The sequence below is a fragment of the Lichenostomus cassidix genome, chromosome 1 (genome assembly GCF_008360975.1).
Source record: "Lichenostomus cassidix isolate B80296 chromosome 1, HeHo_3.0, whole genome shotgun sequence".
Classification (NCBI taxonomy): domain Eukaryota; kingdom Metazoa; phylum Chordata; class Aves; order Passeriformes; family Meliphagidae; genus Lichenostomus; species Lichenostomus cassidix.
Window position 1 is genome coordinate 58,458,561 of NC_139479.1, and position 23,864 is coordinate 58,482,424.

A 23,864-nucleotide genomic window follows, 5' to 3' on the forward strand; every position below is an offset into this window, starting at 1 on the left:
TCTTCAGCTTAAAGCCATTGAAACATCAAAGACATTGAGGGAAGGACTTGAGAACGGCAGTCAATTGACCAGAATCAATCACTTGCATGCTAACATCAACTCTCTCCCTAAAAGGTGGTGAGCTGAGGAGCCTCAAGGCCCATGCTGATGGCATTTCTTGATAATAAGTGGAGAGCTGCTCACCTTCCTTGACACACACACAGATGAAGAGGGGAAAAAATTTGCAGTATTTTCCTTTTCCTTTCTCAGCCAAATCCTTATTTGGTCTGCTCCAGATTACTCACAAAGCAGCCCTGCCTGTACTGCCTGATCTGATTACTGCACCAACGCCTCCATGGCTTTCAAATTCATTTCACAGGTTTCCAAGAAACAGATGCTGATACCTGATAAGTGGCAGCACCTGGATTCAAAACATGTTATCAGTTCATCTGCCTCCAATATCTTGAGTAACATCTCAGCTCAGTGGAGAAGTGTTACCCTAACCAGCTAACATATTTCTTTGCAGGGAAATAAAGCTCTCCTTCTGTACTTGTTGACACACAGACTCACACCTTTGCGGTGTTCCTACTTAAGCACACAGAGTCCAAGTGAGTGCAGTGATCTTGTTTCAAATATCTGGTGCCCAGACTTCCCTTGCGTTCCAGAAGTCACCTATTTGTCACAAGCAGCTTTAAACACCTCTATAGAACAGCTGAGATTCTTTGAAATATTTTTTTATTAAAAAAAAAGCAATCATTTTCATACATGTTGATTTTGATTATCAGAGGACACAGACATGGTTGCATATGTAACAGAAGGAAATGAACCACATGAACTGCTTTCTTCATCATTTAAGGGCACTGAATTTCAGTGTTTAACTTGCTTTCTGACATGATGAAAATAAGATATTGTTACAGTGCACATACTCAGAAACTATCACACAATACCCATTAAAAAACATCAAAACCACATCATGTATTCACTAGTTTGACCAGACTAATGTTTTCCTCAAGACCTCTTACCTTGCTGTAAGACAGAATTACTCAGGGAACAAATTGGAGCCTAGACTAACGAGGCTCTCAGGAATCTAATTACAGAATGGCAAAAATGTTGAAAGGAGGCACATCAAGTAACAGGTCTGTTATTCTATGGCAATGCATTATATACACCAAGAGCCACTCGTGGCCAATAAAGTCAATGGGAGGATTTGCATAAACTTAGAAGAGCATAAAGGAAAGGAAAACAGTGTTCCTTGCACTGCACTGGCTGGAAAATTGAGTACATAGCTAGATAGTAGTAAGACCATTTGTAAGGCCAGGTTTAGGTGCACAGAATTAATAAGGGAAACAGAGTCAGACAGAAGAGAAAATTTATGAAAACTATACTGTCAGTTTTGCCTCCACAGGCATTCCAATAAGGCAGCCTGGTAGTGTGGCAGCTTGGGAGAGGGTTGAACTGCTTAGAGGCAGCTACAGGTGGTGGCCAGGGGCCACTGTCCCACTGCATCACTGCTGTTGAGGGCAGTGAGATCTGTCCCTTCCACAATGCCCCTTCTCCTCCCTTCCTGTGGTAGGACTCACACAGCAAAGCTCATTTTTGCCCTCCCTCCTGAAGTCTTGAGCCAGATACTACTGCTTCCAACTAACAAATGGATTGCTGTCTTCTAACCAAGTCTACTTGCTAATCTATTTTAATTCTTGAATTTAATTCTTGAATTAATTTCTCTGAGGTCTCATTTCACTCTGATGAAGATCAGTGGAAATTCATTCTGTTTCTGAGTGCCTTGTCTGTGTCACTCTGACAAATGCAAATCAGTGGGTAATTAGCTTCTCGGTCACTAGATAGTCTGTACCCAGCTATTTCTGCAAACAAAATGCACTAAATCTATGCACTGAATCTACCCCCAGAGACAGGAGAATTGTAAAGCACTGAGCACCAATAAACACCAAGCAAAACCTAAAAAACCCAGTAGTGCCAAACCCCGCTGCCAGCAATATTAGTAGTCAGAGTGGGCAATCCCTTTAAAGAGTATAAGTACCTCTATGTCACCCACACATTTAGTACATCAGAGCAGATGAACTCTGAACTGGCAGCAGCATTGTCTAAAGGCCTATTGGATCTCTCATATTAGCTGCTCCAGTTTTATCTTATGCATATGTCCCTGAGGTACTAAGACTGAAAGATGGCATCGTATCTAGCAAGGTAACCATCACTGTAAACATACAGTTTCTGATCTGAGGGGTTATAATCAATACTCTGGATTGTATCTAACTTTTTATCCATAATGATACTGATTCTACCTTCTTGGCCAGTACTTGTGTCATACATATAGAAGATCTCCTCTTTCTTAGTGTTCAACGGCCTTGTGGCGTAAAGAACACCACATACCATGAAAGCATTGGAAACAGATGGCTTGTACTGTCTCGTCTGCCAAGTATTTAGCACATCAAGTGTGGTCTCATTGAGTTTGCTAATCACAATGTTGCCCACGTTATTTTCAGTTGAATATATTACCCATAATCCACTTTCATCCACGGCAAAATCTATGTCCTGCCATGCTACGCCTGCATAAGAGAAGCGGTTACCAACAGCAGCATCTGGAAGCTCCTTCCTCAAAACCTCGAGGTTTGTTTTTACGTCGTACTTCACCAGGTATCTCGAAGCAGAAGCAGCATGATAGTACAAATAATTTTTATAAAGGGCAGCACCACTTCCTTCCCCATATCTTATCCTCCTTTCATACATGGTTTTAAACAGCAGCAAATCATCAAATGAACTATAAATTCGGAAGAATTCTAAGTATCTCCCATCTGTGTTCAGTGGTGCAACCCAATAGAATTCCTTCTCTGGGTTAGAGGGATAGTAGTCTCTACCCCAAGAACCATATTTGTAGGGAAATCCTCTCCAGTTCAGCTTGGCAACATAGGGCTGGCTAACATTCATCAGTCCACGGTGAATGCAGGTACCTGCAATTAAAAAGAAAAAAAAGACAAAACAAACAGGTTTTCCAAATGTCATTACTAGGAGAGAGGTTTTGCAGACCGTGGCCTCTAGACTGTGCTTAGCAGGGAATAGCTTTGTGACCAAGCACAGACATAAATGCACAGCTTCATGTGCAAAAGGCTCATTTTGGGCTAAGGTCAGCAACTGGATGGCACCCAGTGTTCCAAGTTGACTCAAAAACTTAGCAAAGAAGAAACAGAGTACATATTATTACAGTTATTTGAAAGGGGAGGTAGGGGATTAATTCACAGAAAAGAAGTGCTCTCCGTGTGGTTCCATACAAGGGACAGATTTCTGTTTCTACCCATTTGAGGCAGGCCAGCCTGATGCATTAGGAAATCCCTTGGAAAATACAATTTCAGAAGCATTTTAGGTTATTTTCTACCTCAGTGGAACTGAAGGCATGGGAGATGGGGGAAAAAAGAATGAGGAGTATCTGATTTCTGTGTATTTCACGGTGGAGGGGAAGAAAGGAGCAGCAGCAGCAGTAATTCCAGAGTCACATTTCAGATTAGCATTCTGCTGTCAGAATCACAGCTTTACAACTGTGTGTCACAGCCACATGGTGCCTACCACCTCAGGCCCTCAAAGAAATCTACTGACAGTAACAATCACAGCCCAGGAAATGTAGACTGATATTACTCTGACTTTTCATGTGAGGTAACTCCAAAGAAAATTTGACTTCAAGCTGAACCAGAATAGCTCTGTTTTACATATATAAACTGCAAAACCACTTTCAGGATCATGGAAAAAGTAATTTAACTATAAGAAATAGTTTCCTTTTCCTCATGCTGAATTAGTGACATTCCTGTTTCCTGATAAATTTCAACATTGTAAATCACCAGTAGGAAAAACTTCCACTCAGAAATGTCCCTGGGCTTCTGATGAGTCTGAAGCTGCCACTGGCAAAAACCAGCATGCATTTTTCCAAGTGTTAACATTAGCTTTTTGTATTACTGCTACTGAAGTGTCCCAGATTTTTCTCTGTAAGGTTATCTTCCCCTGAAGTAATGGAGACAGAGGTATCAAGTGACTGACAAGCTTAGTGGTACTCCGATGTTTCCCAATTCATTGGGATGTTCCAGCCACTAGATAGTCTTCCTTATTAAAGATGGGGTATAATACGAATAGACCCAAGTCTCACACATCAATTAGTAAAAAAATTAATGACCACAAAATTTTGGCGTTAATACCTCCCTCAACACAGGAAGTCTGTGCACTGACAGATATGGTGCTGATGAAAGTCAAGACTGTCTTTTGAGGTTTTAACATTTGCGTGGGAACCGTGTCACGACTTCTTGCAGCTTCTATGACAAGAATGGCTCATAAGCTCAGTCACATGAAGGGATGTCTGGTACATAAAGAACCTCTGTCTTAGCACAAAGAAGAAAGAGAAATAACAGAGAAAGAATTTATCTTTTGCCCTCAAACCTGACCATCCCTAAGCATGGCCAGACAACACTTAAGAAGATGAATTGGAAACTCCTGAAACCACAGATGGAAAAAATCTAGGAAACATTTTGTTCTCAAAGGCTTCACAGTCTATCCCACAGAAAGAAGGAAAATTAGAGGCAGAGCAATGTGAAATATTCTACTTGGAAAAATACTGGGAAACAAGATAATTGGAGGAAAAAATGCACTGTTGCAAATGCAGAGGAATGTTTCTCTGACCCGCCTTGCCCAGAAGAAAGGTGCTCTACATGTGGGACTAGAAAACCCATGTCCTGAACGTTAGTAGTGTCCAAGCACTGACATTTGTGCCAATGTGTAAAGTCGATTTGGGCACTGAAGCTCCGAATGTCTCCTCTTTTCTCAAAATGTACTATTTCTCTGCTTCTACTACATAGCACCTTCACTCCTCACTGTTTTGTACTTTCTTGCGCTAGTGACTGTGGCCTGAGGGACATGTGATTCACCTGCAGCCTCCTCTCAAGATCTGTGAGGAAGGTGGGGAGCAGTTTTATGTTAGATATAAATCACTATACTGAGATAAATCCCTATGTCCCCAGGCCATAAGTTGGCAACTTCCCTGGGGTCACTATTGCCCATGGGGGCAGCTCTTCATCACTGAGTCTCCATCTGATGTCAGAGCAGGTGGCACAAGTTGTAAACAATCCCATCTCCTTCCCCAGACCCTTTTGCGTCCTAGGATTCTTGTGGCTGAAACACGGCATGACCCTGGTTGAATGCTGCTTTCCTTCGTGCCACCAAGAATCCATTCGAATCAGCATTCCTGGCTCGGAGCAGATGAGCATTTAAGCATGCACTTAAGTGCTTTACAAAGGACGAGGCCCTGGAGCAGAAACCTCATTTCCAAATATAGCACACGAGGCAGGCACTGCTGTATGGCTGGCCAGGCTGTATCTCTGGAAATGGCACGTAGCATGTCTAGTAACATGGCCTCAGCACTTGGCACAGCTACCAGCATTTGGAGGTGCTTACACCTCAGCTCATGCAAAGGAAGAAAGCTAAGGCAGCCAGTGCAAAATGGCTTGCAGCCTGCCAACTTCATAAATCAATTTGAACTGTTTTTTTCTCATATCTCTATTATGTATTGCTACCTCCGGCATGAGGACTTCTTTAAAGCTGGTGACATATTGAATATATTACTGTGCTTAAATCACAATAAACTTATCACTGAATTAAATGGTTATTAAATGCTCTAAAACACTTCATTTGTTTAAAAAAATATAGCACCAAAGCTTGCAGGTAGTGAAGCACTGCTAAGCTCATCTATATGCGACCTCAAATAATTTTTCATGTCATTAAGCAGAACACAATTCCAGATTTATTTTAATAATTCATACATTGTTTCATAAATAAAAAACAAACGTGTGTTCAGCAGAGAGACCTTTTTTTACAAAAGAAATAATAAATTATTATTTCTTCCCTTAAAGAGATCTCTCTGCTGAACACTTGTTTGGTTTTTATTTATGAAACAATGAATTATTAAAATAAAGTTAGAAGCGTGTTCCGTTTTAATGACATCAAAACTTGTCTGAGGTTTCTATAGAGTGTGTGCTTGATTTTTATTTCCTTGAAAACTCTTCCATAATTTTTTTTTTTTTTCCACAAAAAACCTCTGTGGTAGTCGGGGGTGATCTGTCTTTCACACAGGTTCAGAAGAATTCATTGTTGTTGTTTATTTAATCTAAACTTGCCTCCCCGTCTAGATCTTGTGGGGAAAAAAATGCACAAAGGAAACAAAGTGTCATGTAATTTTGTAAATATTAGAAGGTACTTGAAATAAATCTATATGCATTATTCAAACTTTCAAGTTTTTAACTCCTTTCTCCACTGTTTTGGGCCACTGATAAATAACATCCTGGTATTTCTGCCTTCCTTTGTCTCCTGCATATGTAGCAAACAGACAAGGGAAGGACTAGCACAGGTACACACACACGTACTTGTCCCCACATAGAGAGCCATCCTGGCTCCCACTGTCTCACTGACACAGGAAGACCCACAAAGACACTCCAGTCTTCCACCAGTATCCATGAGGGACAGACACAGGTTTACAACTGTGTGAAAGAAGACCTGTGTTGGCAACATCTAACAGGGCATGAGGTGGAGGGAGGGCTGGAGCTCATCTGACATGCCTTAAGGCAACTAAGCAACTACAGTCCTTCAGCTCAGCTCCCTCCAATGCTAGTGGATAAATGCATGTGTCTCCAGGGACAGTTCAGGAAGTTCTAGGGAGGACAACTGGACAGTTCTTTTCAGATCCCTCTAGGCATTTCTCTCTCTTTTTGTATGGATGCACTCAGATCAAAACACAGCCCAAAGTATTCAAAAAACACAGACAGCTTGGGTCCATAGGAGGTAAAATATAAGGAAAGAATGAAATCAGTATAAAACTCCAATAGGATTGCCTGAGTTTCAGCATCAGACTACTCCAGGTATTCCTCCTGCTGAGACCTACTCACCAATAGCTTGAAATCTTTAATTTCTGAGTGTATAAAAGCCAGGGGAAAAAAAAACCCACTTTTCCTTTTTTCCTTTCTTTGTATTTTGCCTTTGAATTTCATCTGACTCACTTCTCCCTGATTCCTCTCTCAGATCACTTCAGTGAGATGTAACACAGAACCTGCTGCAGAATCCTCAAAGGACCATCCTGGGGTCTTTTTTCTCTCTACATACCCAATGCAGCCACGTGAGATCAGCCCAAAGGAAAACGAATGGATAAATATTTCTTCCCACTGGAGTGGGGAGGAGAGAGATGCCATGAACCCTTGCAGATAAGGAAGCCAGTGATAATGAGGGGTATGACTACCTATATACCATACATTTGGACACCCATCTCTCCAGTCAGAGGGTAAGGCAGATGGAAAAACATCTTTCTGCTGTGTTGTTTGAGAACAGGCCTGCTCACTCTGAGAAATACAGCAGCAAAAGCCTTCAGGGACAGAGTCAGAGGGGCTGCGTACTACAGCAGTAAGAAGCAAGAAGCTTTAATTAAACTTGCATTTAGACTCATGATCTTAGACAGCTTGGGGATTAGGCAAGCTCTCTCTAGCTCATGTTGCCTACCCAAAATATGCAGGAGAGAGGATGAGGGGGGAAAGAAAAAGCAATCTGAAAACAGGACAAAGAGTCAGTTTAATACAAACATTATAAATATAATATGAACTAAAATCAGGGCAAGGCCAAGAGGTTTGGCAGGAATTCAAGGCATTCAAGCTTGCAGAAAAAACATACGGAAATTGTATTCAAACACACAAATGGGTGCTAGAAAGCCTCAGAGGCCTAGGTGTGAGCATCCATGCAGCACCTCCAAAACTACCAGCTAGGAAATGCATCTCTGTCACATATTTACTCCATCTTCCCAAGCAAAAACCTCTCACTGCTCCTATGTGTTTTCAGATACAGTCTGCAGGACACACAGTTGCTACACAGAGTTCTCTGCACGGATCATAGTTGCTCCCCACCAGTCACACAAAGTCACAATATGCTAGCTCTGTGTGGATTAGCAGGGATCTGAGTTTACAGACCACCTGGGTTATCTGTAGAGCTGGCATCTCCCAACATGAAGAAAACTTGCCAGTCTGCAAGGGTTTCTCTGCCAGTGCTTTGTGCCATCCTCAGAGAACACACTCAAAAGGAGGGCATGTGATAATACACTCATATACATCCTCCAGCCCCTCCCAGGTTCCTACCTCTGACACAAAAACTCACAGACAGCACCAGAGGTTGTCCTCAGCTGGTGTCAGTGCTGGTAATTCTCTGGAAGTTTGCCAGGTAGGGTTTTGCCCTCTTTCGTTCCTTTCTGCTACTATGAAGTGTTGCTATGTGCAAATGTGCCCGAGCTAGCTGGCACACTGGTCCAGGAATAAGGCAATGCTAAAGCAATACCATTTGGGTCCCAGATAAGGACTATCCATCTCCCTACCATGCCCTGAGAAACAATGCTTAATAAGTCTCTTACAGTCAGAATTCCATGCAGTTACATTTACCCATCCCAGAGTTATCATTCTGCTCTAGACATGACTTGCCTACCCCTGCATGGAGCTGCACTGTCTTCCCTTTCCTACATGGTGAAAGCTGCTATGTCCAACAGACACACCAACCACCCAGATGTAAAAGTAGCCGTCTCCTCCATCACTCATGGAAGGACACAGTATTCTTGTTCTGGAGCTCAATACTTTCTCACCAAAAACAAAAGCTTGCTGTAGGCTTAAAGAGAACGAGATTGTTTCTTTCCACACACCATCACCCTCAATAAATCAGTGAGATGCCCTTCAAGTACTTCTAAAACACTGTAGAGCTTTTTTCATTGAAACATTTTAAGCCCTTCCTTAAGGAGCAGACAAAGGCCTTGAGATTTTTTTACTGCAAGTTTTTGTTTCAGATTTCTCTCCTGTCTGATTCCCAGACAAGGTGTTACTCATACATTCTGTCGGAGAAATCAACAGCAACTACTTCCACCACCATGAAGCCCTTAGGAGGGACTCCTCACCCTAAGGAAAGCCTGTATTCCAGCCTCTCACCTTTCCAATGAGATTTGAATTAGCTGACCCCCAAGGTGATGAGATGTAAATGGTGGTAGGTGCAAATTTGTGCTCCTTGAAAGCAGGACACCACTCCTCCTTTATTATGGGCTCCTCTAGCTGATTGTTAACCAGCTGATGTGAAAAGCAAGATTCTTCCTCTGGGTATTGTATACAACACAGCACTTTTGCTCTCACAATAGTCTGCCTAAAGGAACCCCCTGTGTATAAAACACTCAGGGGACCAACACAGTCCTAGAAATCATCCTGTCTGTTAGCAAGTGGGATTCTTGACCTGACATATCTAATCTAGTGTTTCCTAAATGGTTTGCTCCAGTATATCATATCTGACTCTCAAAATTTCTCAGACTATATTTCACTCACAATGTGATTTTTCAAACTGAACACAATGTCAAGACAAAAGTACTTTCAGTTATAAACTAATTACCACACCCCGTAACTCTTAACACCATTATATTAATTCCTCTCTGGGAGGCACTGATCCAGGCCCCAGAATTTAACCTTTCCTAATTAAGAAAACTATAAAATCGAAATTCCATTGAAATCAGTAATACAGCTCCCTCTTATTTCCCTGAGACCAGAATTTCTTCCCAAGTCTCTTGACCTTCTGTTTTAGAAGAATTGTTTGCCTGTGAAGCAAAAGTAATCTTCATGCAGGCCTCCCTTTTGGAGCTAGCATACCAACAGCTTTAGTACCTCAACAGTTGCTCACACATTTTCCAAGCAGCATTAGAGCAATATGGCCATGAGACAGGTCACTTTCAGAGGAACTATTAAAAATCAAAGCTAGTTAGTAAAAAAACATAGTTTCCCAAAGGTAATTTCATGGGGGAAAAAAAAAAAAAAACAAAAAGGGAAGAGGGATAGAAATTCACTTTTCACACTATAGGTAAGAGGAATACTGCAACTTTTTCCAGCTGAAAAAAGCTATTCTGTCTGTAAGAATTTGATTCCTGCCTTCATTTTCCTTTTGAACCATTGATGAAACATTAGGAGCTGTCTCCTCAATTTTTCAAGAGCTAAGGAGTATCATTACAACTGTATTTAATATTAACAAAGGGAAATCTCTGCCTTTACAGTTCTAACTGTGTATTATGTTATTTCTTGTGTGATATCCAACAGAAATGCTTACCTGGTGGGAAATAAGGGGGCGGCGTACTTTTGGTTGCGTTCTCTTCACACTCTTTCAATCGATTCTGCAGAGACGCAATTTGTCGACGAATTGCAAGGACATTGTTTTTGTCCAGTGACTCTAGTTCATTTACCAGGATAGTCAGATTGGTGATCTAGAGGGGAAAAAAGACAGCAAGTTTAATGTCAACCTTATTTCACAGATATTTGCAGGCAGGGTTGATCACATCACAGAGGACTCTACAGAAAAAAGTTTCAAGAAATATCCCTAAAAATAGGCCTTATCCTCCTAGCCTCAACTTGACATTTCCAGCAGAATATGTGACCACAAGGAAATGCATTAAGTTGCATAACAGAAAGCAAAAATACGGTGTTATTTTACACATAGTATAAAAATACCCAGTAAGTCTTAGGCAAGTACTATCTGTTAAATATAAAAAGTGCTTATTCCAGCCTTACAAAAGTATCTGCAGGTTTTATTTGCAAAGATAAATAGTGTTTTTAATCACCTGCTTGATGATCTAGAGGACAATGGAGCAAATGATATTTCACTTTCAATCTAAAGTAATTATTCTCTCTAGGTGAGTGATTAACTACAATTTTGAAAATGTGATTTATAGTCTGCTGGGAAGGTGATAGTCTTACCCACTTCTTGATTTCATATTGATTGGGCCACTGCCTTAGCAACCAGAAGCTAATTTTTTAATTATCTAAATTAAAGCACAGAGGCTTTCAAGCATGGGGATCTGTAAATTAATATTTATTATAATAATTTTATCAGCTTGTATGTTTAACACTATGCAAAACTTTTAACTTTCAGGCAGATATCTGACAAAAACAGTGGTCTCCATTTGTTTTGGGGTTTCTTTACTTTTCAGGGCTCTACATCAAGGAATAAGATGTTAATACATTTAAGGTCAAGCTTTCTTTTAATTTATGTTGATGAAATGCTAAAATAATTCGACTGGCTGCAGTAGAGATAGGCTGCATTCCCTCAACCTAAACACTAAAGAGAGAATAGACTATCTGTGTATTTGAACCCTCTGTGGCTAATTAAAACCTTGGCAATACCTCCAAATATATTTGCTCAACGATGGCATTGCTCCCAACAAGGCTGGGTTTCAGCTGAGTGACCAGTCTCTCTAGGTCACTGATTTCCACTTTCAGTAACTGGAAGTCCAGTTCTGTGTAAGATACACCACCCGTCTCTATTAGCTGCACTCTGACGGTTAGATTGACAATTTGCTGCTGATACAGTTCAATTCTTTTTGAGTACTCCCTAACCTGAAAAGAAGAAAAAAGAGATACATATTCAAGTCCAGGTTAGCAAATAAGACAAGCCAGTTTGACATCCTTAATAATATGTTTCTGAGTACCCTATGCACAGCTTCCACATACTTGCCATATATATTCTTCACATAGACTCTTCACATAAATTCGTGTCACATACATTTAAAAAAAGTGAAATTTAACCCTCATTTATTGTTGGCAGTTTCACAAAATCCCCTCAAGAATGCCTGGGGATAACTGAAGGCAGAATTTTACTCACAGTCTTCCAATTTTTTAATTCTTTGCCAATATTGTTTCTGTGAGCTAATTTTATTCTCAGTATACCAAGAACTTACGTTGGTGAAAATTTTATTAGGAAATCTGCAGTGTATTATCTCTCAGAAGCAACCAGAGAAGGCTGCAAAATGCAATAAAGAATTCCCAGGTTATTCAACTTTATTTCCTATTAACTCTGAATCCAAGTGGGACTTTACCCTGTGTACATTTGAATTGTGTAAAACATTGGCAGAACTGGTTTGATGCTTGTCTTTGGGCAGGAGGAAATATTTAAACACAGTGTTAAAAATCAAATCTGGTTTAAACGAAAGTGTTAAATACATTGGCTTTAGCTAGAGTAATTTATATAGCAGCCTTTTCAGTCTTTGAACCGTTAAACAGTTGTCTAGACAAATATATTTTCACACATATATCTGCTGAGGTAAAGGTCACAGCACAAGCATTGTGATGCAGAATGTTAAGAATATTATATGGATTTGGGACTTCCCTTAGAAATGTTAGTTCCTTGAAATTTAATACTTTGGTAAAGGGGCATTATTTCTCTCACATATGCTTCATAAAAGTCATGACTCTTTTCCCTTAAATCAATATCATTATATCATAAAAGATAAGCAGGAATAAATAGTTTGTTGCACTAGTAACTTCATATTTATGCCCTCAGATGGTATTTGTGCCTCTATCTACTGCATCATAATTTACATAACTATTATTTCTTCAACTGAAAGATTTAGCCTACATCTTCTCAAGCATTCTTGCATTATCTTAATATTAAATAAATGTCAGTACTTTTGCCCGTTGTCTCTGAAATGTCATCTAAAGTCCTCCCATGGTATGAAGACCATGGACTCCCTGTTTTTCTGTTCTGGCAGCAGCCCTTGAGACACGGACCCAAAAAACCCCCACAGTTATCAAATAATTCCTTTCAATCTTGATTGAATCCCCTGTATACCAAAGAGGAGGTATGGGAGTTCATGTCGTGGAAATTCATGAAGAGGATCGCTTAAGATGACAAATTATTTAGTGATGTGGATTAAGGAAGAAAAGCATAAGAGTAGATCCTCTGTTCAAAAGCATCATTATCAATAATGGCACAACTATACTATAAATTTTAACCCACTACAACACCCCTAGCATACACCAGATCCAGGATGCTCATTCCTGTGCATTTAAACCTGAGTTTGAAACAGATCTTCTGCTCTAAATGTGTGCAGCCAGACTTCAAGCTACTCAAAACTGTCAAGTTTCCACAAGCTGTAGCAGGAGCACTCTGGCTGACAGCACTGGATGCTCTAGATCTCCCAGGTCAAGCCAGGATAACTTCAAGGTATTGATTACAATTAAGAATCATAAAATAACAGCCTACAAAGACTTAGACCTAGTTCTTTTAACTGGCTGGCAACAGTGATAGCTGGGATCCCTTGTCCTAGCTGCCACCATCATCTGTTAGGGAATAGTAGGAAGAACCAAACAATGGTTTTGGAAAAGCCAGAGGTAGCTGGACCTCACACTTTCACTGATCACCAAAATCAGTCTGGAGTTCAAAGAGAACCTAAAAAAAAATCTGGAAAAATTATTCAATAATATAAAATTATTATTATTATTATGTTTCAACAGTGTGTCTAGAATTTGCACAACAAAAAAAAAACAAATATATGATTACAGACTGAGAAGTATGAAGCAAGTCCATTTTTAAACAAAATTGCCCTGCTGTGTGAAGCTATGTATGTCACAGAGGTATTTGGAAATCTGTAGAAGTATTAATAACCTTTCTCACAGTAATACTGATAATAATAATGCAATACAGACCAAATCTACAAATGACTGAAATAAACAGGCTGGTGGAATTAGTGATGCCTACTCATTAGTGAGAAACCTGTGAATTTGAAGTTTTCTCCAGAGTTCTCAGAGCCTGGACAAAAAGCTGACAGCTGCAACAAGGTGTGCATAGTTATTTCAGCCCTGACTGCAGAATGCTGCAGGACGCAGATCTGAAGTTCTCTTCCCATATTAGAGGATTTTCACTCAGTCAACCATCTAGGTCATTTAAGGACATGTCAACACCATCCAGCAGAGTATAGCTGAGTCTGAACTACACCATCACTCTGCAGTGCTCTGCACAGCCACACCAGCATCGCAATGAACATAAGCTAATAGCTCCCCTGGCGAATTATTGGACAAATAAAATTTTCTTAGCTGTGCTGCTCTAACAGGTCTATACTGCTTTTGCAGATAAATCCAACACATATGTTAAGCACTGCAATGCTCTTTGTGGAGATTCCCACCTGCTCAGATCTGGTTTAGGGGTTTCTGTGGGTTAGAAATATCAGTTGAAATAGGAACACTGAGTTGCTCTGTTGATTGGCAGATAGATTTAAGCAGCTTGTAATCTCTGCTCTTCTACTGCATCTACCTGCTAGGGACTGGCTGTAGTCTCTTGACAGGCTGGCACAGAAATTCTGTGCATATCCTATATTTAGGGATACAGACAAATAACTAGGACTGATTGCTGCAGCCTTTGTCTTAAAAGTCTAAAGTAGGCTATGATGAGTGCATAGGGCCTGGATTAGCTCTTTATAGGAAGAAAATGGAACATATTCCTTACATATGTGAGGCATATGCAAGGAAAAATATCCTCAGTTTCAATTTTTATTCCTTTCCAAGCATTGTCAACTTCATTTAATGAAAAGGGCAAGAAAAATCTGCAATGCTCATTTACTGTGTCATTTACCTGCAACTGGTATTTATCAAAACAGGTTTTGCAGCATGCAAGCAGACACTTCTCCAGCACACATTTGGAGAGTACAGAAGGGGGAACAAAGGCACAAGATGAAGATGTAGAGGAAAAAATGTGGGACAAATGAGGGAAGATAGGAAAGAAATTACAAACCCAGCAACTTTTAAAATCACTTAGCCCAGGACAGTGTTTTCAGGCAGGCTTGACCTCTGTAGATCCATAAGGAGCAAGGCTGGCAGTCTGCCTTCTGAGATGGAGAAGAATTCCATTACAGATAAACCTATTTTGAAAAGCAGGGGGCAAGCATGATTTTTGGCTCCTGTTTCTGCTACGTGAGAACATTGTGGCCAACATGAGCCATGTCGGAAAAGCACTTTCTGTCCTTGTGATGATGTGCTGATCCACCCCTGTTATGGCAGTGTCCTCTCCCCTTTGCTATTGAGAGGAACAGCCAATTCCCACTTTGCTTTAAAAGGTTAATTTTCTTCTGTAATCATAATTATGCTGGCAAAGGTTGATGTGACAGAGGAAAAATTAGTCTGGTATTTTCAGCCTACAGTTTGTACTCACTTGGCACATGAGAGCATCTCTTTATCTGCAAGCTTCCTTGCCTGCTGATTCTATAAAAGGACCCCCTTGCTTTTTGAATTAGCCAACAATCAGGCAAAAGGTTAATGATTCAATCAGGTTGTTTATCTGGGACTTCTAGCACATGGAAAGCATCCTTAAGAGGGTCCAATCCTGCAGCTCTTACCCAGGAAAATTTCCCATGAGTTTCAAAGGGTGTTTTAGAAGAACAACAAAAGCATGGATTCTCAGAGTCAAAAAAGGAAGCATTCAGTAGAAGTTCCCACTTCTGGGGTGAGACCAGCTTGTGTCCGAATGTGATGCCCTACAAGTTTGCTCAGGATCATTTCTAATAATGATCAATATTGAAAGCTTGGGTTTCCTCCATTTCATTATTTCCTTGTCTCTATGAATATTATCATGACTGAAGTAATATACAAGATTGCATAAAAAGGATTTTTTCCACATTTGGAAAGGTAAAGAAATTTTGAGCATGGAGATTTATGCATCACAAGATTTCAGACTACTTAAGTTTAGATATCAATAGGGCAATGCTCAACAGCTCTCTTCTTTCTAAAAAAAAAAGGAGAACATTAGAACTGAGAAATCTTACACACACAAAGTTACAACAAAATTCAGTCTGTTCATTTCAATTTCTAACCTAAAGTGTCTCTTTGCCCATATCACACCAAAGTGTATGTCACATTTCAACTAGATGCATTGTAACACTGCTTGACTGATTGGTCTCGACAGAATGAAATTCAGTGAAGCTCCAGCTAGGTCAAGAATTTTCACTGTCTGCAGCGAGAATTGCAAGTCGAGGTCAGTGTCTACACCGTGGTACACTGCTGGACATGGAAGGGTGACAACAGTCACAGCAGCTGACACCAGCTGGAAACCTAAACATTAAAGTCTAGGGTGGGGACTTAGCTTGCCCTGAATTTAGAAGTGAGTTTCAGGTACAAATCTGAACACCTAATTTTAGATATCTGTAGTAACCTGTGTCTTTGTATAAGCAAGATATCTAAACTCATTGGAGATATGAGACTGTCCACACAGAGAGGTCAAGAAGCATTTGAGATGCTCCACATATCTGCCTGGCATTAGCCTAAAGGAAACATGCACCATTCTGAAGAAAATACCAGTAAGAGACAGGTTACACCAGCAAAAGGGACTGGGAAAGGTGGTACACAAACACCTTGAAGGGAATCATGCCCCTCATCCTATCCCAGCACAGTTACCTTCAAATGCTGGCACTGACCACAGTGGGAACAGTATGGGGGCCTGAAATCCCAGTGATTTTCATGGCTCATAAACCCTGAGCTGCACTTGCATGCTCCAAGGGATCAGGTAACTCCTGTGCTTGTAGGCAGCAGGACTTATGTCAGTTTGCCCTTCATATGCCTGCTGACAGCTGAATGTGTTTCACTGCTAGCTCCAGTTCTTTCAAAACAAACTATTTGAACTAAAAGATCTTACCACAGGATCCTACGCCTGTTGTTGTGGGTTTTATGCACAACTTCTTATCTGTTCTTGATTATACCAGAGGAGGGTTATGAATATTTATGATTAGAATTTATAATTTAATGCTTTGCCTTTTCTGCTGATTAATTCAAGGACACTTCATTTCTTAAGATGCTTGGTTTCCAAAGAAAACACTTTCTGCTGGACACCCAGTCTGAATTCTGAATATTTATCCACCAAAAAAGTCAAAGGCAGATTCCTGCCTTCACAGGCAGCTTCACCCAGTGCACTTCAGCATGTGTAAGTTTGCCCGAGTTCCTCAAAAAATGGATCTCAATTCATGCAACAAGCAGCCAAAGCAGTGTGTGTTTGTCTTCAACAGAAATGCGTAATTCAGCAGTCTCACTGCCACAGCTTCAGATGTTGACAAGAAAGATATTTCATTTTATTCATTTATTTATTTATTTTTCTCTGTGAGAGCAGAAGCAGTGAAGGGGCAAATATTCACCTACTTCTTCACTCTGGGCTGTGGTGACCTTTCTCCTCTTTCCCTTCACTGACTTCTCACAATCTGGCTGGCTTGATACAAATAATAACACATGAAAGAGCAGGAGGCTTGGCTTCCTATAGCATCATGGAGCAATCACAAACTAATAAAACTGAGCCAAAAAAGGAAAAACATAACCATTCCTCCAAAACATACCATATGTCTCTTGATGAAAAAGCCTAGAAAAGAGACCTGAGAATATTCAAATGTATGACATATTACAATGTCAAAGATTAGAGATTTAATCACCTTTCTCCATGTTCTTACAGAGCCCTCTTTCCCAGTGTTTGAAAGACACACCACAGAAAAATGCTGACTTGCTGTACTTTTTCGTAGGCAACCATTTTTCAGAAAAGATGCAACTTTATTTTTAAGAGAAAAGAACACCTTACTTTAGAAAGCTCCGTCTCAAACTTCTCCGACAGCGTTGTGGCTATAATTTCCAATTGCTCAGCCTTCTGCACTGGAAAGGTGGTATCCGGCAAGTACACAGAGCACTGACAGGTTCCCTCATCATTCACAGAGCCAGACACATTGCCAAAGAGCTGCAAAATCAAATTGGTAAGAAAAAAAGTGTTAATATTCTTCTGCAGAATCAGTACGTAATAATGTCTGGCAACAATATGAGTTGAGACAATCATGACATCAACCATTTTTTTACTAGTTATCTTTCACCTTTTTCTTCCAAAAAACTCAAAATATCTAGCAATTTTTATGACTCATCCTCACAAGTCTCTCTAAAAATAGTTAAATATTGCTTTAAAGATTTTTCCATTGGAAAAACAGAGACATATAATAGTCCTAATAGTCCTTACTTTCCTAATCTTGTGGACAATGTTCCTAAGATAATGAAATAACTTTTCCAGCAGATGGAAAAGCAGGCAACAGCAGGAAAATAATAGCATAGTAAGTTTAGGCTTACAGCTACTATTCTGTTCATCTAAATTGGTCAAATCATTTAGTCATTTCCATCCATAGAGAGGAAAGCACTGAAATAGAACTAGTAACAGGGAATGTTTTGAAAAGAAAAATCTTTCATTTGAAGATTTGCAGTCAGCCACAGCAAACAGACATGCATTTAATTATACACCACTGAAAGGTGATGAATTAAATATGCAGGTTTGGCCTAGGGTAGAGATTCTTATTTTGCTATAAAATATTGCTCATAACACCCACACATCACAGCCTGCCCATCCATTCTCGTGGATAGCTGGCAAAGCTCTTGCCCATGAATTGCCTTGTCCCACTTGTCTGCATGCTCACAGCATCATCACTGAGCAATGCGCACGAGGTACGGAAAGGTCAGGGCTGGCACCTCCTGATCTTGCCATAATTTACAGCCAAGGCACACTGCATTCTGTAAACACCAGGCTGAATACTGAGTGTGTTCGGAGCAGTTCTTTTGTGTTTGTACACAAAATGTTTCCAATTCATAAACCTATCACGAATTTATTAATAAAGATATTTGATGTCACTTTAAAATATTCTGGCACACACTTCAATGCAGCTGCATATTTTAAAGCTACAGACTTACTCTTTAAACACACTTCTTTCTATAATCTCTCCTACTGCCTCGCAGAAATCCCAGTGTTATTCATGTGTTTTCTCTTTTTCTCTCCCTCTTAAAAATAATCAAGCAAACAACAAAACTGTGTCCTCAAATCTGACATTTCAGCACTTATTCCCTTGCTTTTTCACAGTGGTTTCAACTAATGTCCTCACCAACAAACCAGCCCAAAACACACAGTGATGGCCAGTAGCAAAACTGTCTTGATCTGTGAGCCCAAAAAGAGACAAGCAGCAAGCAGGAGTGATCCCAGTTCACACTTCTGGCAACCCCTCTACTGCAACCACAACAAACAGCATGCATCTCATTTTGAAAGAAAGCATGGAAAGTCTTTTCATCTGTGTTATTCAAGCACCATGGGCCTTAAAATTTCATGCAGACTGCTGAAGACATTTAACATGAAAGGAAGCAGAGAAGTATCTCATGGCATTCCAGAATGTCCCAGCACATAACTTCCACTGATTTCTCTGCCAGGCAGGTTACCAAAGCACTTCTGAAAATCCCACTGAGAACACACTATGTCTAAGTTTCCAAGTATTTTTGAAGATATGTATGTAAATTAATATGAAAAATAAGTTCCTAAGTCACTTAGCTCTTTCTACACCTCCAAGTCTCCAGCACATGGGCATGGTTGGGATGGCAGGCAAGTTGCTCAGCAATAAAAAAAGAAACAGATAGGAGAGGCCAAAAGAAGAAATAAATGTGGCTTAGTGAGTATATGGGACCTTCTTTGAGACTGCTGCACATTGGCATTCTACTCTTTGTGTGGAAGGTATTGTATTCTGTTCCTTCTGTGTATAACACAAATATGAGTACATGTATACAAGAGAGAGTATGTTATACATTGTATAGCATAGTGTGTGTTCTACACCTTTGCATTCATTATACACTCTGCTATCAACTACAGTCTTGACTGTATACACCAATCAGTTTTCTAGACATACCATGCCTATTTCATGTGTTAAAAACACCCATCCATAAATGTATTCAGATATCTCCCAAAAAACTTCCAACCTGTGCTTTTAACCTCCTTATGAAAAACAATCATTATATTTTAACATTTGAGTTAGGAGGAAGCTTTGACTTGAAGGCAGAGCTTCACTACAGTAAGTGCAGTGTATATTGAAGCCAATAGTTTCCCCAAAAGAGGGGAAGCAGCTTGGGCAGACAGAACTGCTTCCATACTTCCATTGACATTACAAACGTTGGGATCATGATGTTGACAAGACCAAGAAGCATTGTTTAGTTAAAAGCCCCTTGGGTCAAGAAGTGCTTCAATCAAAATATAATACCAGCCAAATGACAACCATGTTACAAAAATGTCTTCCATCACTGTGTAGAAAAATGCATGAGATACACTGCTACTTTTGATGGAGTTGTATGGTTTTTAAAGTTTAATAATTTATACAGAATGCTTAAAAGAGAGCAAACTGTCCTAGCCTAAAGCAAGGACTTGACAGCAACATTTCACTCTGCAAAATTAAGCTGTTACATATACATATTTGAAGCTATGAGAAATGTTCTTTTTCCACATCCCTTCAAATTAAGAAAGGGAGTAGGAGAGAACAGTTACTCAAATTTCTGAAAACCAGGAGATTTGTCACTGTAGCTTTGTGACATTCACAGCTCTGAATCAGCTATTTGCTCATCTTAACCCAAAGAATGGGATCCACAGAAAGCACACAACAGGGCCACGGTAGAGACAGAAGCCACCTCAGCAGGGCAAGGAGATGGATAAAGTTTGGGTCCTGCTAATCAGACTCAGAAAGAGAACCCTGACTCCATTTAACTTTCTAAATGCTCTACTGGAGCCAGAGACTGAACTCTGCCTCAGAAGAGGTGCCTCCACACATCCCATATGCCACGCTGGGCTTGCCTGGACATACAAAAGGTCTGCTGTGAAGTTATCTGCCACTGCCAACCTAATCTGAATCTGTGCTTTGGACAAACTCTGGTTTTGACAATAATTTGCAGGACCACACAGAGCAAGTGTGACCCATTGAATCTGCTCCAAAGTGAACATGTTATTGAACAGTCACTGACAGAGAGAGGGAAAGAAACCAGCCCGTGAAATCTGCAGACCATGGACTTGAGCACTCTACCAGAAGGTGCAGAAATAAGATTCAGGTCCTTCTACCATCAAATAGCTGATAATATTTTAACTAAGTAGAGCAGGAAGAATTAAAATTTTCTCACTCCCAGCAACCACAAGCGGGCACTCCTCAGAAGATAATTTCAAGACCCTGTTCTAGTTTATGGGAGAAGACTTTCTCCAGGGAGGTTATAATCACCAAACTGTTTGTCACATTGGCATCAGATCCCCAGAGCCCATCTGTTTCATGTCTGGGGTCCAGTTCAGTAGTTACAAGGTTAATGCCAAAGTTTTGGATCTGACTTAAGGCGTTGAATGACATGGTAACAGTAGTGATGATTTTGGAGATTCGCTACTTCATAAAGTATCAGATACACAACACATAAATGTTTTTTCCAGGCAGTCCAACTGGCTTACCTGTGTCAGAGTTAAGTCACTAAATGACTGAATAGCATTTAAAGACAGGAACAAAAGTTCCTATATTTGGTCTTTTCTGGATTATATTAAAGAACAGTAATGGTTTCACCTTTGGGGAAGTGTCCAGTTTGTCATTCATATTGCTAGGCTGAGTCAGATATGGAAGCATTGTACTGAGATGAGTGGTCTGAAAAGCAAAGGAAAGACTTTTTAGTGTGATTTCCTGCATATGGCACCATCCTTTCCCAGCCAGTTAGCCCCCATCCTGCAGCTCCAAAGCACTTTTGTTTTATTACGGGAGCTGTCCCAAGCAACTGTAAAATTTCTGATCTGCTGCTGAGGCGACAGTTTCCCTGGGCACAATGTCACTTCACAGACACCTCTTCTTGAAGAAAGGCTCTGTGTGACCAGAGCAAGGCAGGGGGCGCCCATCTGTCCCGGAGGTGTGAGATGAGGCTGTGACAGGCAGCCCTGGCAGACAGCATGGCAGTCTAAAAGGCCAATGCCATGCTCCTCTGCCCTAAACCCAGAGAATACTGTCCTCCCAGCAGGGATGTTCCCACCACCCAGCTCATGCTCCAGCCTCTCAGCACAGGACTCACTGCCCCTTTCACACCAAGCTGTCAGGCTGTGAGCTGTGATGGCTGGGGAATGTGTCCTACTCTGCTACTAGCACCATGGAGGTGACAGCATCCCACCGTGGAGAGGGAGTGCTGGGAGAAGACACCACATTGCCAAGGATACAGCCAGATCCACCTTAGGAGCCTTTTATGCAGTAAAATAATATATAGTATTGTTTTGCTGCAAGTAAAGACAATATACATTCCCTTTAACTTCCATCTGTGGCTGCCTTCCTGCCACAGCAAGGACAGCAGCTGTCACCCTGGCACCATACCAGGGGTTACCACATCCCCACACAGTGTGAAGAGCACAGTGCATTCCCATAATGCAGCACACTGTCACCCACAATGGGATTTCACCAAGACCTGTGGCAAGGTGGGAATTAGAGCAAGACACCCTCAATGTCAAATGGTGTAACAGATGGAGCATCAAATGGGCTTCCCCTGCAACAGGACACTCACCATTGGGTCTTTCTGTCTTTCCCAAATCCCAGCTGGAACCCTGTTCCTGAGACAGCCAATGGTGGGGAAATCCAAATGGCCAGCAAAGGGCAGGTCTATTAAGTGGCACAGTGTAAACAAGCTTTGTGGGACAATTTGTCAAATAAACCCTCTTGAACAGGCACTTGTGTGCTCATACGAATAGGCTGAACATGATGGGCAGCTGGTAGCAATTAACAGTGCTAGGGCAGAGAGCATCACAAATTGTGCAAATTACACAAACTGAGGACTAGCTTAAAGCTAAGCAGACTAAGGAGGAATTTCTCCCTTATTAAGATTTCTACCCTCAGCTTATCAACATGTATTTACACCTCCATCTTGAATTTTGCAACTTTTCATTCCTTGAGCAGATAAAAGCACCTTCCCAGGAGGTGCTAACTTCACTGCCTGCATCCACAGCACTCCCAAACTTCAAAAAAATGTAACTAGGGGCACACAGGAATTTTCTGGTTGGTGACTTAAACCAGATAAATCAGAAAGAATTACTGGGAGCCAAAATGTTTTTTCCCAAATTTTAACTAATAAATACCAAAAGGCAGTTGGTTTTGGTCAAACAAAACCAAAATGCTTTGCTTCATTTGAAAAAGCTCTTAAGCTATTCACAAACATTTCTCTAAAAATTGAAACCCCTTTCTAAATTAAAAAAAAAAGACAGTACAAAATCAAAATGTTCACTAATATAAATTTTTGCTTAAAAAAACATTTTCAAAGTTTTCTCCCTTCCTGCCTGAATCTGATGTGGCTTTTGGCTGGGGGTTGTTGTAGGATTTTTTTAATTGATTTGGTCTGCTTTGAATTTCTGTCTTGCCCAGCCAAATACAGTTTTTTAGGGAAGAAGGAGAACACCCAACAAAAACCACCCAATATGGCTTTCCTGTGCCTGGTCACAGAGTATGACAGCAATCATGCAACTGGGAAAGCTCCTACCTCCTAACTCCTTCCACATCAAAGATGTGGATCTGTTCCTGCTATAAGCCCTTGCTAATTAATTAGAAGCTACACAGAGCATTTAATATCCACTCAGATCCTCACTGGGAGTTGCACTCATCTAACCAAAGGCAGAATTTGACTCTGACTTTAAACCTGTGCCTCACTTTTACATTTATTACCCAGTCCATATACATTAGCTGGGGGGAGGATGGAGGAATACTTTAAATTTTCTCCATGCAGAGATCTCAACATTTGTCTAATAATTTTCTAGTAAATTTAAAAGAATTTTCAGCAATCTAAACTATGTGAGAAAACAAGAAGGCACCAAAGCTCAGGTTATGAGACTCCCATCTTACCACTTCTGCTGCTGCCGTTGTCCCAGCCAGAGCACTCATGCTCTGCATGAGGAGAAGCACAGCCACCTGTGTGTGCTTCATCTTCTCAGCCAGCAAATGTGACAGCAGAGGGAGAAAGGATGCCTTTTATAGTAGAGTCTGGGGATTTCCCCAACCAAACCTTAAGGAACTTGTATGATATTTTTACAGGTTTTTCAGTAAGTGACGCCATAAACTCATATAAAAACCAAATTACTAACGTACAAAGAACACATGTGTCCCCATTATAAATTAACTATATCCAGTTTTTTAACAGGAAACCTTGTCCATTGGGTACAGTATCTGGTCTTAATCTTGGTTCTATGGAACACCAAGTGCTTATTTGCTACAAGAGGTAAACAGA

General features: G+C 40.5%; 1 protein-coding gene across 1 annotated transcript; it reads right to left on the bottom strand.

Annotated features, from left to right (window-relative positions):
- Window positions 1–697: 697 nt before the first annotated feature.
- Window positions 698–23,567, bottom strand: OLFM4 (olfactomedin 4). Its single transcript, XM_085058894.1, has 6 exons — window positions 23,483–23,567; window positions 21,185–21,262; window positions 17,392–17,544; window positions 11,193–11,405; window positions 10,123–10,276; window positions 698–2,945 (listed from the first exon to the last, which is right to left on the bottom strand). The coding sequence occupies exons 1-6, from the start codon at window positions 23,561–23,563 to the stop codon at window positions 2,149–2,151; spliced, it is 1,476 nt and encodes a 491-aa protein (XP_084915020.1). The 5' UTR covers window positions 23,564–23,567; the 3' UTR covers window positions 698–2,148.
- Window positions 23,568–23,864: the final 297 nt, after the last annotated feature.